The sequence below is a fragment of the Hemiscyllium ocellatum genome, unplaced genomic scaffold, assembly GCF_020745735.1.
Source record: "Hemiscyllium ocellatum isolate sHemOce1 unplaced genomic scaffold, sHemOce1.pat.X.cur. scaffold_1371_pat_ctg1, whole genome shotgun sequence".
NCBI classification, from domain to species: domain Eukaryota; kingdom Metazoa; phylum Chordata; class Chondrichthyes; order Orectolobiformes; family Hemiscylliidae; genus Hemiscyllium; species Hemiscyllium ocellatum.
In genome coordinates, this window is record NW_026867759.1 from 13359 (window position 1) to 28662 (window position 15304).

A 15304-nucleotide genomic window follows, 5' to 3' on the forward strand; every position below is an offset into this window, starting at 1 on the left:
TGAGAGCGTGCGGGAGTGTGTGTGTGAGAGCGTGCGGGAGTGTCTGTGTGTGTGTGTGAGAGCGTGCGGGAGTGTCTGTGTGTGTGTGTGAGAGCGTGCGGGAGTGTCTGTGTGTGTGTGTGTGTGAGAGAGCGTGCGGGAGTGTGTGTGTGTGTGTGTGTGTGTGAGAGAGCGTGCGGGAGTGTGTGTGTGTGTGAGAGAGCGTGCGGGAGTGTGTGTGTGTGTGAGAGAGCGTGCGGGAGTGTCTGTGTGTGTGAGAGAGCGTGCGGGAGTGTCTGTGTGTGTGAGAGAGCGTGCGGGAGTGTCTGTGTGTGTGTGTGTGAGAGAGCGTGCGGGAGTGTCTGTGTGTGTGTGTGTGAGAGAGCGTGCGGGAGTGTCTGTGTGTGTGTGTGTGTGAGAGAGCGTGCGGGAGTGTCTGTGTGTGTGTGTGAGAGAGCGTGCGGGAGTGTCTGTGTGTGTGAGAGCGTGCGGGACTGTGTGTGTGTGTGTGTGTGTGTGTGTGAGGGTGCGGGAGTGTCTGTGTGTGTGTGTGAGAGAGAGCGTGCGGGAGTGTCTGTGTGTGTGAGAGAGCGTGCGGGAGTGTCTGTGTGTGTGTGAGAGCGTGCGGGAGTGTCTGTGTGTGTGTGAGAGCGTGCGGGAGTGTCTGTGTGTGTGTGAGAGAGCGTGCGGGAGTGTCTGTGTGTGTGTGAGAGCGTGCGGGAGTGTCTGTGTGTGTGTGTGTGTGAGAGCGTGCGGGAGTGTCTGTGTGTGTGTGTGTGTGAGAGCGTGCGGGAGTGTCTGTGTGTGTGTGAGAGAGCGTGCGGGAGTGTCTGTGTGTGTGTGAGAGCGTGCGGGAGTGTCTGTGTGTGTGTGTGTGTGAGAGCGTGCGGGAGTGTCTGTGTGTGTGTGTGTGAGAGCGTGCGGGAGTGTCTGTGTGTGTGTGAGAGCGTGCGGGAGTGTCTGTGTGTGTGTGAGAGCGTGCGGGAGTGTCTGTGTGTGTGTGTGTGTGAGAGCGTGCGGGAGTGTCTGTGTGTGTGTGTGTGTGAGAGCGTGCGGGAGTGTCTGTGTGTGTGTGTGAGAGAGCGTGCGGGAGTGTCTGTGTGTGTGTGAGAGCGTGCGGGAGTGTCTGTGTGTGTGTGAGAGCGTGCGGGAGTGTCTGTGTGTGTGTGTGTGTGAGAGCGTGCGGGAGTGTCTGTGTGTGTGTGTGTGTGAGAGCGTGCGGGAGTGTCTGTGTGTGTGTGTGAGAGAGCGTGCGGGAGTGTCTGTGTGTGTGTGAGAGCGTGCGGGAGTGTCTGTGTGTGTGTGTGAGAGAGCGTGCGGGAGTGTCTGTGTGTGTGAGAGAGCGTGCGGGAGTGTCTGTGTGTGTGTGAGAGAGCGTGCGGGAGTGTCTGTGTGTGTGTGTGTGAGAGAGCGTGCGGGAGTGTCTGTGTGTGTGTGTGTGTGAGAGCGTGCGGGAGTGTCTGTGTGTGTGTGTGTGAGAGCGTGCGGGAGTGTCTGTGTGTGTGTGAGAGCGTGCGGGAGTGTCTGTGTGTGTGAGAGCGTGCGGGAGTGTCTGTGTGTGTGTGTGTGTGAGAGCGTGCGGGAGTGTCTGTGTGTGTGTGTGTGTGAGAGCGTGCGGGAGTGTCTGTGTGTGTGTGTGTGTGAGAGCGTGCGGGAGTGTCTGTGTGTGTGTGTGTGTGAGAGCGTGCGGGAGTGTCTGTGTGTGTGTGTGTGAGAGAGCGTGCGGGAGTGTCTGTGTGTGTGTGTGTGTGAGAGCGTGCGGGAGTGTGTGTGTGTGTGTGTGTGTGAGAGCGTGCGGGAGTGTCTGTGTGTGTGTGTGTGTGTGTATGTGGGGGGGGGGGGCTGGGCCTGTGTCCTCACTGTCCTTTCTGATGTCTCTCCCTCCCCCTCTCCCTCCCCCTCCCCCTCCCCCTCCCCCTCTCCTCCCCCTCCCCCTCCCCCTCTCCCTCCCCCTGGGTGTGCTGTTGGACTGGACCCCCCCAGGAGCCCAGATGATCGTGGCCATGAAGGCGATCTCCCTGGGCTTTGACCTGGACCGGGGCACCATCGCGGCGATGCCTTCCCCAGTCGCATTTATGGGCTACATCTACTTTGTTGGCACCGTTATCTTCGGGCCTTGGATAAGCTTTGGCAGCTACCAGCAGGCAGTGGAGGGTCGCCCCATGGTGAGTGTGTGGGTCTGAGGGGTGGGGGGATCCATCAGCGCTGAGTCCCCCTCGCCCCCTCCCCCAGCATCGACCCCCCCCTCGCCTCCTCCCCCAGCATCGACCCCCCCCTTGCCCCCTCCCCCAGCATCGACCCCCATCCCCCAGCATCGACGCCCCTTGCCCCCTCCCCCAGCATCGACCCCCATCCCCCAGCATCATCGACCCCCGTCCCCCAGCATCGACCCCCCTCCCCCAGCATCGACCCCCCTCGCCCCATCCCCCAGCATCGACCCCCATCCCCCAGCATTGACCCCCCCTCGCCCCATCCCCCAGCATCGACCACCCGCGCCTCCTCCCCCAGCATCGACCCCCCCTCGCCCCCTCCCCCAGCATCGACCCCCTCCCCCAGCATCGACCCCCTCCCCCAGCATCGACCCCCCCTCGCCCCCCCCCTCACCCAGCATCGACCCCCTCGCACCCTCCCCCAGCATCGACCCCCCTCGCCCCCATCCCCCGGCATCGACCCCCATCCCCCAGCATCGACCCCCTCGCTCCCTCCCCCAGCATCGACCCCCCCATCCCCCAGCATCGACCCCCCTCGCCCCCATCCCCCGGCATCGACACCCTCCCCCAGCATCGACCCCCCCTCGCCCCCTCCCCCAGCATCGACCCCTCCCCAGCATCGACCCCCCTCCCCCAGCATCGACCCCCCTCCCCCAGCATCGACCCCCCTCACCCAGCATCGACCCCCTCGCCCCCTCCCCCAGCATCGACCCCCCCCAGCATCAACCCCCCTCCCCCAGCAGTGATCCCACTCGCCCCCCTCCCCCAGCATCGACCCCCCTCGCCCCCCTCCCCCAGCATGGACCCCCCTCGCCCCCTCCCCCAGCATCGACCCCCCTCCCCCAGCATGGACCCCCCTCACCCCCTCCCCCAGCATCGACCCCCCCTCCCCCAGCATCGACCCCCTCGCTCCCTCCCTCAGCATCGACCCCCCCTCGCCCCCTCCCCCAGCATCGACCCCCCCTCGCCCCATCCCCCAGCATCGACCCCCTCGCCCCATCCCCCAGCATCAACCCCCCCTCGCCCCCTCCCCCAGCATCGACCCCCCCCTCGCCCCCTCCCCCAGCATCGACCCCCCTCGCCCCCCTCCCCCAGCATCGACTATCCTTGCCCCCTCCCCCAACACCGACCCCCCTTGCCCCATCCCCCCTCGCCCCATCCCCCAGCATCCACCCCCCCTTGCCCCATCCCCCCCCATCGACCCCCCCTCGCCCCCTCCCCCAGCATCGACCCCCCCTCGCCCCCTCCCCCAGCGTCGACCCCCCCTCGCCGCCTCCCCCAGCATCAACCCCCCTTCCCCCAGCATCGACCCCCCTCGCCCCCTCCCCCAGCATCGACCCCCCTCGCCCCCTCCCCCAGCATCGACCCCCCCTCGCCCCCTCCCCCAGCATCGGCCCCCCTCCCCCAGCATCGCCCCCCCTCCCCCAGCATCGACCCCCCTTGCCCCATCCCCCCTCGCCCCATCCCCCAGCATCGACCCCCCCCTCGCCCCATCCCCCAGCATCGACCCCCTCGCCCCCTCCCCCAGCTTCGACCCCCCTCCCCCAGCTTCGACTCGCCCCCTCCCCCAGCATCGACCCCCTCGCCCCCTCCCCCAGCATCGACCCCCCTCGCCCCCTCCCCCAGCATCGAATACCCTCGCCCCATGCCCACAGTCACCCACAGCCCCCGCTCCCTCAGTGCTGACCCTCCCACAGCGCCCGCTCCCTCAGCGCTGACCCTCCCACAGCCCCCGCTCCCTCAGCGCTGACCCTCCCACAGCACCCGCTCCCTCAGCACTGACCCTCCCACAGCGCCCGCTCCCTCAGCACTGACCCTCCCACAGCACCCACTCCCTCAGCAATGACCCTCCCACAGCGCCCGCTCCCTCAGCACTGACCCTCCCACAGCGCCCGCTCCCTCAGCACTGACCCTCCCACAGCGCCCGCTCTCTCAGCACTGACCCCCCTGACAGTGCCCGCTCCCTCAGCACTGCCCCCCTGACGGTGCCCGCTGTGACAGTGACAGTGTGTTGGTGTTGCTCTCTCCGCAGACCCGCAGCTGGTTTGTGAAGGTGTTGGCGAGTTTGGGGAAGTCCCTGCTGTGTTTGGTCGTGTCCACGTGTGTGGCTCCGTATCTCTTTCCCTACTTCATCCCTGTCCAGGGGGAGCGGACTCTCAACAGGTCAGAGCCAGCCTGAGAGACGGACACTGCACCCCGCGCACCCCAACCCTCCCCCACACAGCCTCCCCTCAGAGAGAGGGGATAGAGATAGGGAGGGGGTGTTGGGGACTGGGATAGGGAGGGGGTGTAGGGGCTGGAGGAGGGGACGGGGATAGGGAGGGGGTGTAGGGGCTGGAGGAGGGGACGGGGATAGGGAGGGGGTGTAGGGGCTGGAGGAGGGGACGGGGATAGGGAGGGGGTGTAGGACGATTCTTTTTGCTGGCTGGCAAATGAAAGTAAAATGCAGTTGTTTCTGAGGTCCCTCCTCGGCCTGTATACACAGATCCCCACCCGGATACCCTCCCAGCTCCCCACCCGGCTCCCCCCCCGGCTCCCCACCCGGCTCCCCACCCAGCCCCCCACCCGGATACCCACTTGCGTCCAGGTCAGTTGTTAATCTCCAACACTGAAATACTGCGGAATACAGAAAGGGAATCCCCTCCCTGAGCGCAAAGTGTAATGAGAGTTACTGCAGAGTGAGTTACTGTGGGCTGACTCACTTCTCTCTCCCTCTCTTCCCCCCCCCCCCTCTCATTCTCTCTCTCTCTCTCTCACTCTCTCTCTCCCTCCCCCCTTTCTGTCTCTCTCTCTCTCCCCTCTGTCTGTGTGTGTGTCTCTCTCCCTCCCCCCTTTCTGTCTCTTCCCCCCTCTCTCTTCCCCCCTCTCTCTTCCCCCCTCTCTCTTCCCCCTCTCTCTCCCCCCCTCTCTTCCCCCCTTCCCCCTCTCTTCCCACCCGCTCTCTTCCCCCCGCTCTCTTCCCCGCCCTCGCTCTTGCCCCCCTCTCTCTTCCCCCCTCTCTCTCTCCCCCCTCTCTCTTCCCCTTTCTCTCTCTTCCCCCCCTCTCTCTTTCCCCCCTCTCTCTTTCCCCCCTCTCTCTTTCCCCCTCTCTCTCTCCCCCCCTCTCTCTTCCCCCCCTCTCTCTTCCCCCCCTCTCTCTTCCCCCCCTCTCTCTTCCCCCCCCTCTCTCTTCCCCCCCCTCTCTCTTCCCCCCCCTCTCTCTTCCCCCCCTCTCTCTTCCCCCCCCTCTCTCTTCCCCCCCCTCTCTCTCCCCCCCCCCCTCTTCCCCCCCCCTCTCTCTTCCCCCCCTCTCTCTTCCCCCCCCCCCTCTCTCTCCCCCCCCCTCTCTCTCCCCCCCCCCTCTCTTCTCTCTCTCCCCCCCCCCCCCACCCCCCAGGTGGTTACGAGCCTATGAGAGTGCCACGTCGTTTCACTTCAGTAACTATTTTGTGGGGTTCCTGTCTGAGACCACCGCTACACTGGCTGGGGCAGGATTCACCCACCAACACGACAAACTCAAATGGTACCTGTCCGTCACACAGGAGGGGGCGGGGGCTGTGGGAGGGTCAGCGCTGAGGGAGCGGGTGCTGTGGGAAGGTCAGTGCTGAGGGAGAGGGGGCTGTGGGAAGGTCAGCGCTGAGGGAGCGGGTGCTGTGGGAGGGTCAGTGCTGAGGGAGCGGTGCTGTGGGAGGGTCAGTGCTGAGGGAGCGGGTGCTGTGGGAGGGTCAGTGCTGAGGGAGTGGGTGCTGTGGGAGGGTCAGTGCTGAGGGAGCGGGGGCTGTGGGAGGGTCAGTGCTGAGGGAGTGGGGGCTGTGGGAGGGTCAGCGCTGAGGGAGCGGGTGCTGAGGGAGGGTCAGCGCTGAGGGAGCGGGTGCTGTGGGAGGGTCAGTGCTGAGGGAGCGGGTGCTGGGGGAGGGTCAGGGCTGAGGGAGCGGGTGCTGAGGGAGGGTCAGCGCTGAGGGAGCGGGCGCTGTGGGAGGGTCAGTGCTGAGGGAGCGGGTGCTGTGGGAGGGTCAGTGCTGAGGGAGCGGGGGCTGTGGGAGGGTCAGTGCTGGGGGAGCGGGGGCTGTGGGAGGGTCAGTGCTGAGAGAGTGGGGGCTGTGGGAGGGTCAGTGCTGGGGGAGCGGGGGCTGTGGGAGGGTCAGTGCTGGGGAGCGGGGGCTGTGGGAGGGTCAGTGCTGAGAGAGTGGGGGCTGTAGGTGTGTTTCTCCCTGAGCCCGTGCTGTGTTTGGTTTCAGGGACATGGTAGTCTCCCATCCTCTGAGTGTGGAGCTCCCTCGGTCGATGGTGCAGGTGGTGACCAGCTGGAATGTCCCAATGTCTCGCTGGCTCAACTCGTGTAGGTATCAACTCCCTCCCCCGTCCCCTCCCTCCCCCCTCGTCCCCTCCCTCCCCCCGCCCCTTCGCGCGCATGTGCGCACTCGCTCTCTCTCGCTCTCAGTCTCGCTCTCTGTCTCGCTCTCTGTCTCGCTCTCTGTCTCTCCCTCCCCCCTCCGTCTCCCCTCTCTCCCTCCCCCTCCGTCTCCCCTCTCTCCCTCCCCCTCCGTCTCCCCTCTCTCCCTCCCCCTCCGTCTCCCCTCTCTCCCTCCCCCTCCGTCTCCCCTCTCTCCCTCCCCCTCTGTCTCCCCTCTCTCCCTCCCCCTCTGTCTCCCCTCACTCCCTCCCCCTCCGTCTCCCCTGTCTCTCCCCCATCCTCCGTCCCCTCTCTCTGTCTGTCTCTCTCTCTCTCCTCTCTCTCCCGCCCCCCCGTCTCCCCTCTCTCCCTCCCCCTCCGTCTCCCCTCTCTCCCTCCCCCTCCGTCTCCCCTCTCTCCCTCCCCCCCGTCTCCCCTCTCTCCCTCCCCCTCCGTCTCCCCTCTCTCCCTCCCCCTCCGTCTCCCCTCTCTCTCTCCCCCTCCGTCTCCCCTCTCTCCCTCCCCCCCCGTCTCCCCTCTCTCCCTCCCCCTCCCCCTCCGTCTCCCCTCTCTCTCTCCCCCTCCCTCTCTCTCCCCCATCCTCCCTCCCCTCTGTCTCCTCTCTCTCTCTCTCTCTCTCTCTCTCTCTCTCTCTCTCTCTCTCTCTCTCTCTCTCTCTCTCTCTCTCTCCCCCTCCCTCTCTCTCTCCCCCATCCTCCCTCCCCTCTGTCTCCTCTCTCTCTCTCTCTCTCTGTCTCTCTCTCTCTCTCTCCCCCTCCCTCTCTCCCCGTGCTGTGCTCCCCATCGCCCTGGGTCTGTCCACCTCCCTGGGGTATCTGACACACTCCACACTGCCCGCTGTTTGTTCTCAGCTTACCCTGTGCCCCCTCGCCCTCAGATGTCTTCACCAGCGCGCGGACCTTGGGCAAGTTCCCGGCCATTCTCGTCACCTACGCTGCCAGTGCCTTGCTCCATGTGAGTATCACCCCTTTCCTTAACCCTGGGATAGACGGGGGGAACGGGATAAAGACCCCGAGGGGGAGACGGGGATAGAGGGTGGGGGAGCGGGATAAAGACCCCGAGGGGGAGACGGGGATAGAGGGGGAACGGGATAAAGACCCCGAGGGGGGGGACGGGGATAGAGGGGGATTTTTCTGGAATGTTGCTGCCTGATAGTGGAGCAGATGCAGATGCTTTCCGAATATTCCGATCACTGGGGGAATGGGGATATCTTTCCGAATGATGGATGGCTGGGTGGGCAGTGGGTCCTGTTTGATGTCCCTGTGGCTGTGTCTGAGGGAGGTTCAGTTCAGTCACTGAGAGTGTGGGGGAACCCGCCAGGGTCTGTGCCCCCTCTCGCTGGCACAGCAGGCAGCTGGGTCTGTACTGGCACCTTGTTTAACCACTGCCCCCCCACCCCCCCCTCACAGGGTCTCAGCTTTCACCTGGGTGCTGTGCTGTTGTCTCTGGGATTCATCACCTATGTGGAACATGGTAAGGAGCAGAGGAACACTCACTCTCACCCTCATTCACTCCCTTAATCACTCTCTCACTCTCATTCCCTCTCTCACTCTCATTCCCTCTCCCTCAGCCCGCTCGCTCTCTCCCACTGCCCCATCTCTCTCTCACTCTCTCTCACTCTCATTCCCTCTCTCTCTCACGCTCTCCCTCAGCCCTCTCACTCCCTCCCGCTCCCCCCCTCTCGCTCGCTCTCTCCCACTGCCCCATCTCTCTCTCACTCTCATTCCCTCTCCCTCTCACTCTGTCCCTCAGCCCTCTCGCTTGCTCCCTCCCTCCCACTGCCCCATCTCTTTCTCACCTCTCTCACTCTCGTTCTCTCACTCCCCCTCTCACTCCCCCTCTCACTCACTCCCCCTCTCACTCCCCCTCTCACTCCCCCTCTCACTCCCCCTCTCACTCCCCCTCTCACTCCCCCTCTCACTCCCCCCCTCACTCCCCCCCTCACTCCCCCCTCACTCCCCCCTCACTCCCCCCTCACTCTCCCCCTCACTCTCCCCCTCACTCTCCCCCTCACTCTCCCCCTCACTCCCCCCCTCACTCCCCCCCTCACTCCCCCCCTCACTCCCCCCCTCACTCCCCCCCTCACTCCCCCCCCTCACTCCCCCCCCTCACTCCCCCCCCTCACTCCCCCCCCTCACTCCCCCCCCTCACTCCACCCCCTCACTCCCCCCCCTCACTCCCCCCCCTCACTCCCCCCCCTCACTCCCCCCCTCACTCCTCCCTCACTCCCCCCCTCACTCCCCCCCTCACTCCCCCCCTCACTCCCCCCCTCACTCCCCCCCTCACTCCCCCCCTCACTCCCCCCCTCACTCCCCCCCCTCACTCCCCCCCTCACTCCCCCCCTCACTCCCCCCCTCACTCCCCCCCTCACTCCTCCCTCACTCCCATTCCCTCACCCTCTCTCGCTCCCACTGCCCCACCTTTTTCTCACTCTTTCTCACTCACTCACTCTCCCTCTCTCTCTCTCTCTCCCTCAGCCACAAGACAGACAGAGAGAGCAAGAGAGTGAGAGAGAGAGGGACACACATAGATGGGACCGAGAGAGAAAAAGAGAGCCTGCCCCTTCCCCCACCTGTCTCTCTCGCTCCCTCCACCCTCTCCCTTTCTGACTTGGTCCCATCGCTCTTTGTCTCTGTCTCTCTCAGTCCCATCTATGTTTGTGTGTCCCTCTCTCGCTCTCTCTCTCGCTCGCTCTCACTCTCTCACTCACTCTCTCTCGGCCTGTCTTGTGGCTGATGTTGTTGTGAAAGATGAAGAGTGCTTTCCTGCATTCCAGGCGCTACATGAATGCCCTGTTGTTGTTGCAGAGCTGAGGAGGAAGCTGGCCGCTATACTGAGTGCCTGTATCCTTTCCAGGCGATGCCCATCGAGCTGTTCCCATCGCAATAAATCGGTCAGTGTCCCCACCGCAGGGAGAGGCATTGATGTGGGGTAGGGGTGAGAGAGAGCCTGTACCCCAGGGAGAGAGAGAGAGAGAGTGTGTGTGTGTGTGTGTGTGTGTGTGTGTGTGTGTGTGTGTGTGTGAGAGAGAGAGAGAGAGCCCGTATCCCAGTGAGAGTCTGTGTGTGTGTGTGTGTGTGAGAGAGAGAGAGCGCGCCCTTATCCCAGTGAGAGTCTGTGTGTGAGAGAGAGCACCCTTATCCCAGTGAGAGTCTGTGTGTGAGAGAGAGCACCCTTATCCCAGTGAGAGTCTGTGTGTGAGAGAGAGCGCCCTTATCCCAGTGAGAGTCTGTGTGAGAGAGAGAGCGCCCTTATCCCAGTGAGAGTCTGTCTGTGTGTGAGAGAGAGAGAGCGCCCTTATCCCAGTGAGAGTCTGTGTGTGAGAGAGAGCGCCCTTATCCCAGTGAGAGTCTGTGTGTGTGTGTGTGTGTGTGTGTGAGAGAGAGCGCCCTTATCCCAGTGAGAGTCTGTGTGTGTGTGTGTGTGTGTGTGTGTGTGTGTGTGTGTGTGTGTGAGAGAGAGAGAGAGAGCGCGTGCCCTTATCCCAGTGAGAGTCTGTGTCTGTGTGTGAGAGAGAGAGCCCTTATCCCAGTGAGAGTCTCTGTGTGTGTGTGAGAGAGAGAGAGAGCCCGTATCCCAGTGAGAGTGTGTGTGTGTGTGTATGTGTGTGTGTGAGCCCGTGTCTCTGTGTGTGTGTGTGTGTGTGTGTGTGAGTGAGAGAGAGAGCCCGTATCCCAGTGAGAGTCTCTGTGTGTGTGTGTGTGTGGGTGTGAGAGCCCGTACCCCAATGAGAGTCTGTGTGTGTGTGTTATGAAAAGGTGTAACCCTTGTCTCCCTCTCTCTCTCCCTGCCCCTCTCCCCCTGCCTTGCTCGCTCCCAGAATGGTCTTGTCCACCTGATGAACCTCCTGTTCGGATTACTGAGTGTCTTCTACCTCACCTACCTGGGATCGTTTTTTGACATTGACGTTGAGGAGGAGGTGGAGGAAGAGGTAGGTTGGTGAGGCCCCCTACTCCATCCCCCTCCCCCTCCCCCTCCCTGGGAGATCTGCTGGCTTTGACTGTCTGATTGGAGTCTCCAGGCAGTAGAACATTGAACCTTACAGTCCAGTACAGTACAGGCCCTTCGGCCCTCAATGGGAACCAATCTGAAGCCTGTTTATCCTACACTATTCCATTTTCATCCATATGTTTATCCAGTGACCAATTAAATGCCTTTAAAGTTGGCGGTTCTACTACGGGTTGCAGGCAGGGTGTTCCATGCCCCTTCTACTCTGAGTAAAGAAACTACTTCTCACATTTGTCCTATATCTATCACCCCTCAATTTAAAGCTATGTCCCCTTGTGCTCGCCATCACTGTCTGAGGAAAAAGGCACTCATTGTCCACCCTATCTAACTCTCTGATTACGTGTCTCAATTAAGTCACCTCTTAACCTTCTTCTCTCTAATGAAAACAGCCTCAAGGCCCTCAGCCTTTTCTTAGAAGACCTTCCATCCATACCAGGCAACATCCTAGTAAATCTCCTCTGAACCCTTTCCAACACTTCCACCTCCTTCCGATAATGCAGTGACCAGAACTGTACACAATATTCCAATTGTGGCCACACCAGAGTTTTGTACAGCTGCAATATGACATCATGGCTCCGAAACTCAATCTCTCTACCAATAAAAGCTAACACACCACATCCCTTCTTAATAATCCGATCAACGTGGGTGGCAACTTTCAGGGATCTCTGCACATGGACACCAAGATCTCTCTGCTCATCTGCTCTGGGAGAAAGTGAGAACTGCAGATGCTGGAGACCAGATGAAGGGCTTATGCCTGAAACATCGATCTTCCTGCTCCTCGGATGCTGCCTGGCCTGCTGTGCTCTTCCAGCACCACATCTCCGTTCTGCTCACCGGCACTACCAAGAATCTCACCATTAGCCCAGTACTCGCTATTCCTGTTACTTCTCCCAAAGTGAATCACCTCACACTTTTCCACATTAAACTTCATTTGCCACCTTTCAACCCAGCTCTGCAGCTTATCCATGTCCCTCTGCAAACCTGCAACATCCTTCCGCACTATCCACAACTTCACCGACCTTAGTGTCATCCACAAATTTACTAACCCATCCTTGTACGCCCTCATCCAGCTCATTTACAAAAATGACAAACAGCAGTGGCCCCAAAAGCGATCCTTGCAGGACATCACTAGTAACGAACTCCAGAATGAACATTTCCCATCAACCACCACCCTCTGTCTTCTTTTAGCTAGCCAATTTCTGATCCAAACCGCTAAATCCCCCTCAATCCCATGCCTCCGTATTTTGTGCAATAGCCTACCGTGGGGAACCTTATCAAACACTATCATACACACCACATCAACTGCTTTACCATCATTCACCTGTTTGGTCACCCTCTCAGAGAACTCTATAAGGTCTGTGAGGCACGACCTACCCTTCACAAAACCCTGTTAACTATCCCTAATCAACTTATTCCTTTCCAGATGATTATAAATCCCATCTCTTATAACCTCTTCTAACACAACTGAAGGGAGACTCACTGGTCTATAATTACCAAGGTTATCCCTACTCCCCTTCTTGAACAAGGGAACCACATTTGCTATCCTCCAGCCTTCTGGCACTATTCCTGTCGACAATGAGGATATAAAGGCTCTGCAATCTCCTCCCCGGTTTCACAAAGAATCCAAGGATAAATTCCATCTGGCCCAGGGGATTTATCTATTTTAACGTTTTCCGGAATTGTTAATATCTCCTCCTTGTGAACCTCAATCCCATCTAGTCTAGTAGCCTGTTTCTCAGTATTCTTCTCGACCGCATTGTCTTTTTCCAGTGTTAATACTGATGAAAAATATTCATTTCGCGCTTCCCCCTTCTCCTTGGACTCCACGCACAACTTCCCACGACTGTCCTTGACTGGCCCTCATCTTATTCTAGTCATTCTTTATTCCTAATATACCTGCAGAAAGCTTTAGGGATCTCCCTGATCCTACCCGCCAAAGACATCTCGCGTCCCCTCCTCGCTCAGCTCGATTCTCTCCTTCGATCACTCTGGCCACCTCAATCACCCGACCTGAGCCTTCCCATCTCGTTCTAACATAAACCGCCACCTTCCTCTTGACAAGAGATTCAACTTCCTTAGGAAACCCCGGCTCCCTCGCTTGACCACTTCCTCCCTGCCTGACACAAACCTAGTTTCTCAAGGACACACAGGAGCTACTCCTTGAACAAGCTCTGCATTTCGATTGTGCCTATCCTCTGCAGTTTCCTTCCCTCCCCCACCCCTGTGCATCCTAAATCGGGCCTAATCGCACTGTAATTGCCTCTCCCCCAGCTGTAACTCTTGCCCTGCGGTATATACCTATCCCGTTCCATCGCTAAAGGAAACGTGACCAAATTGTGGTCACTGTCACCAAATCTAACACCTGGCCGGGCTCATTTCCCAGTCTGGCCTCGTCCCGTGCTGGCCTGTCTACATACTGTGTCAGGAAACCCTCCTGCACACACACTGGACATAACCTGACCTGCCAAAAGTATGTGAACTACTCCCAGTCAATATTTGGAAGGTTAAAGCCCCCATAACACCTACCCTGTCACTCTCGCTCCTATCCAGAGTCATAGAGATGTACAGCATGGAAACAGACCCTTCGGTCCAACCCGTCCAGGCCGACCCAGATATCCCAACCCAATCTAGTCCCACCTGCCAGCACCCGGCCCATATCCCTCCAAACCCTTCCTATTCATATACCCATCCAAATGCCTCTTAAATGTTGTCATTGTACCAGCCCCCACCACATCCTCTGGCAGCTCATTCCATACACGTACCACCCTCTGGGGGGGAAAAAGTTGCCCCTTAGGTCTCTTTCATATCTTTCCCCTCTCACCCTAAACCTATGCCCTCTAGCTCTGGACTCCCCCACCCCAGGGGGGAAAAGACCTTGTCTATTTACCCTATCCATGCCCCTCATAATTTTGTAAACCTCTATAAGGTCACCCCTCAGCCTCCGACGCTCCAGGGAAAACAGCCCCAGCCTGTTCAGCCTCTCCCTGTAGCTCAGATCCTCCAGCCCTGGCAACATCCTTGTAAATCTTTTCTGAACCCTTTCAAGTTTCACATCTTTCCGATAGGCAGGAGACGAGAAGCGTTTTTGCTATCCTTTCCTCTACCTCTCTGGAACTATTCAGAGGCCGAGAGAAAATCCCCAACAGGGTGGCCTCTCCTTTCCTGTTTCTAACCCTCAGCCCATACGACCCCAAACATCCTTTCATCGGCCATAATACTGTCCTTGACTAACAGTGCCACACCCCCACCTTTTACCATCTTCCCCATCTAAATCCCAGAACAACCATTCCTGCCCCCTGCTCCACCCGTGTCTGGGAGGCGACCACCACTCTCAGGCACTGCCCCATGCTGCGAGCTTACTCTGGCTATTCGGCAAGGCGGGGCTTCACGGCGCTTGCTTGCTCGCTCGCTCCGTGTGGGGTGGGGGGAGGTGGGGCAAGGAACTAACTGTGTGAGGTAGGCAACTCCCCCCCCCTCCAACCCACCCCGTGCAACGCGAAGCCCCACCCTGGCAGTTCCGGGGGGCAGGGGCAGGGGGAGGGTCTGGGAGGGGAAACCGCGATGCCATCCCGTAGGTCAAATCTGCTTTGCGCTGTGGGTGGGGCGGGGGTGTCGTTGGGTGGGGTGGGGCATGGTCTGCAGCCACCCATTCCCCCCCCACCCACTGTTCTGTCTGTCCCTTACAGGGCTACGGCATGGCATTCACCATCCAGAAATGGCAGGAGCTGGCGTGGGCCGGGCACTGGGTGACGCTGGGGCTGTGGGCAGTCTCCCGGACTCTGGGCTGATGGACAGAGGGGGATGCCCAGACCCAGGGCGTTGGCCTGAGGGAGGGGGCAGGGCTTGGGGGGGTGGGGAGGGGTTTCCCAGGAACGGGTGGAGGCTCCTGCTCTGACTGACACAAACACACACACACAATCCCCCCTCCCCCCTCCAGACGCACCCCTTCCTCCTCCCCTCCCAGACCTGGGTGATCTCAGTCTCTCCCCACCCCTCCCTCCACCTCCCCCTCCTTCCCTGGCACCACTAGCCCTGGTTTCCAGCGGTAACGTTCCCTGCTCCTTCCCCCCCCTACCTCCCGGAACACCTCCCCCTCCCCATCCTGGGGGCGGACGTGGTGGGGTAGGATTTATCCAGCCACCTCCCTCACCCCAAACCCCTCGTCCCGTCTGGATCAGCAGCAGCCTGGCTGTCGCTGAGGGACACAGGGACAGCACGAGGCCATTGAGCCCCTCCGCCTCCAGCCTGTTACCCAGGAGCTACGTGCCCTGACAGAAACCCCCGATCGATCACTGAGCAAATTGCTGTAAAGTTAGAATGGACTGTCCGTCCCGTACTCCAACATGATCCTGTTCCCAACCCCCTCATTGCTGAGCATGCCTGGGGTATGTGTACAGGGAAATATCAGACATGTTTCTGTACTTCGGAGTCTCACTGTTTCCTTTCTGTGTGGGCGAATCACAGACCCCCGTCCCGTCACCGTGTGGGAGAATCACAGACCCCCGTCCCGTCACCGTGTGGGCGAATCACAGACCCCCGTCCCGTCACCGTGTGGGCGAATCACAGACCCCCGTCCCGTCACCGTGTGGGAGAATCACAGACCCCCGTCCCGTCATCGTGTGGGGGAATCACAGACCCCCGTCCCGTCACCGTGTGGGGGAATCACAGACACAGACCCCCGCCCCGTCACCGTGTGGGGGAATCACAGACCCCC

General features: G+C 60.6%; 1 protein-coding gene across 1 annotated transcript in view; it reads left to right on the forward strand.

The window, feature by feature from the left end:
• Positions 1–15011, forward strand: part of LOC132809909 (protein-serine O-palmitoleoyltransferase porcupine-like) — a gene marked incomplete at its 5' end in the record, with an annotated part of 28314 nt that extends 13303 nt beyond the window's left edge. The window contains 9 exons of the mRNA XM_060822598.1: positions 1963–2144; positions 4222–4352; positions 5566–5691; positions 6407–6507; positions 7460–7536; positions 7992–8055; positions 9390–9475; positions 10403–10513; positions 14277–15011. Of these exons, the coding sequence (XP_060678581.1) occupies positions 1963–2144; positions 4222–4352; positions 5566–5691; positions 6407–6507; positions 7460–7536; positions 7992–8055; positions 9390–9475; positions 10403–10513; positions 14277–14378 (980 nt within the window). The remainder of the gene's footprint in view (positions 1–1962; positions 2145–4221; positions 4353–5565; positions 5692–6406; positions 6508–7459; positions 7537–7991; positions 8056–9389; positions 9476–10402; positions 10514–14276) is intronic.
• Between the last annotated feature and the right edge of the window lie 293 nt (positions 15012–15304).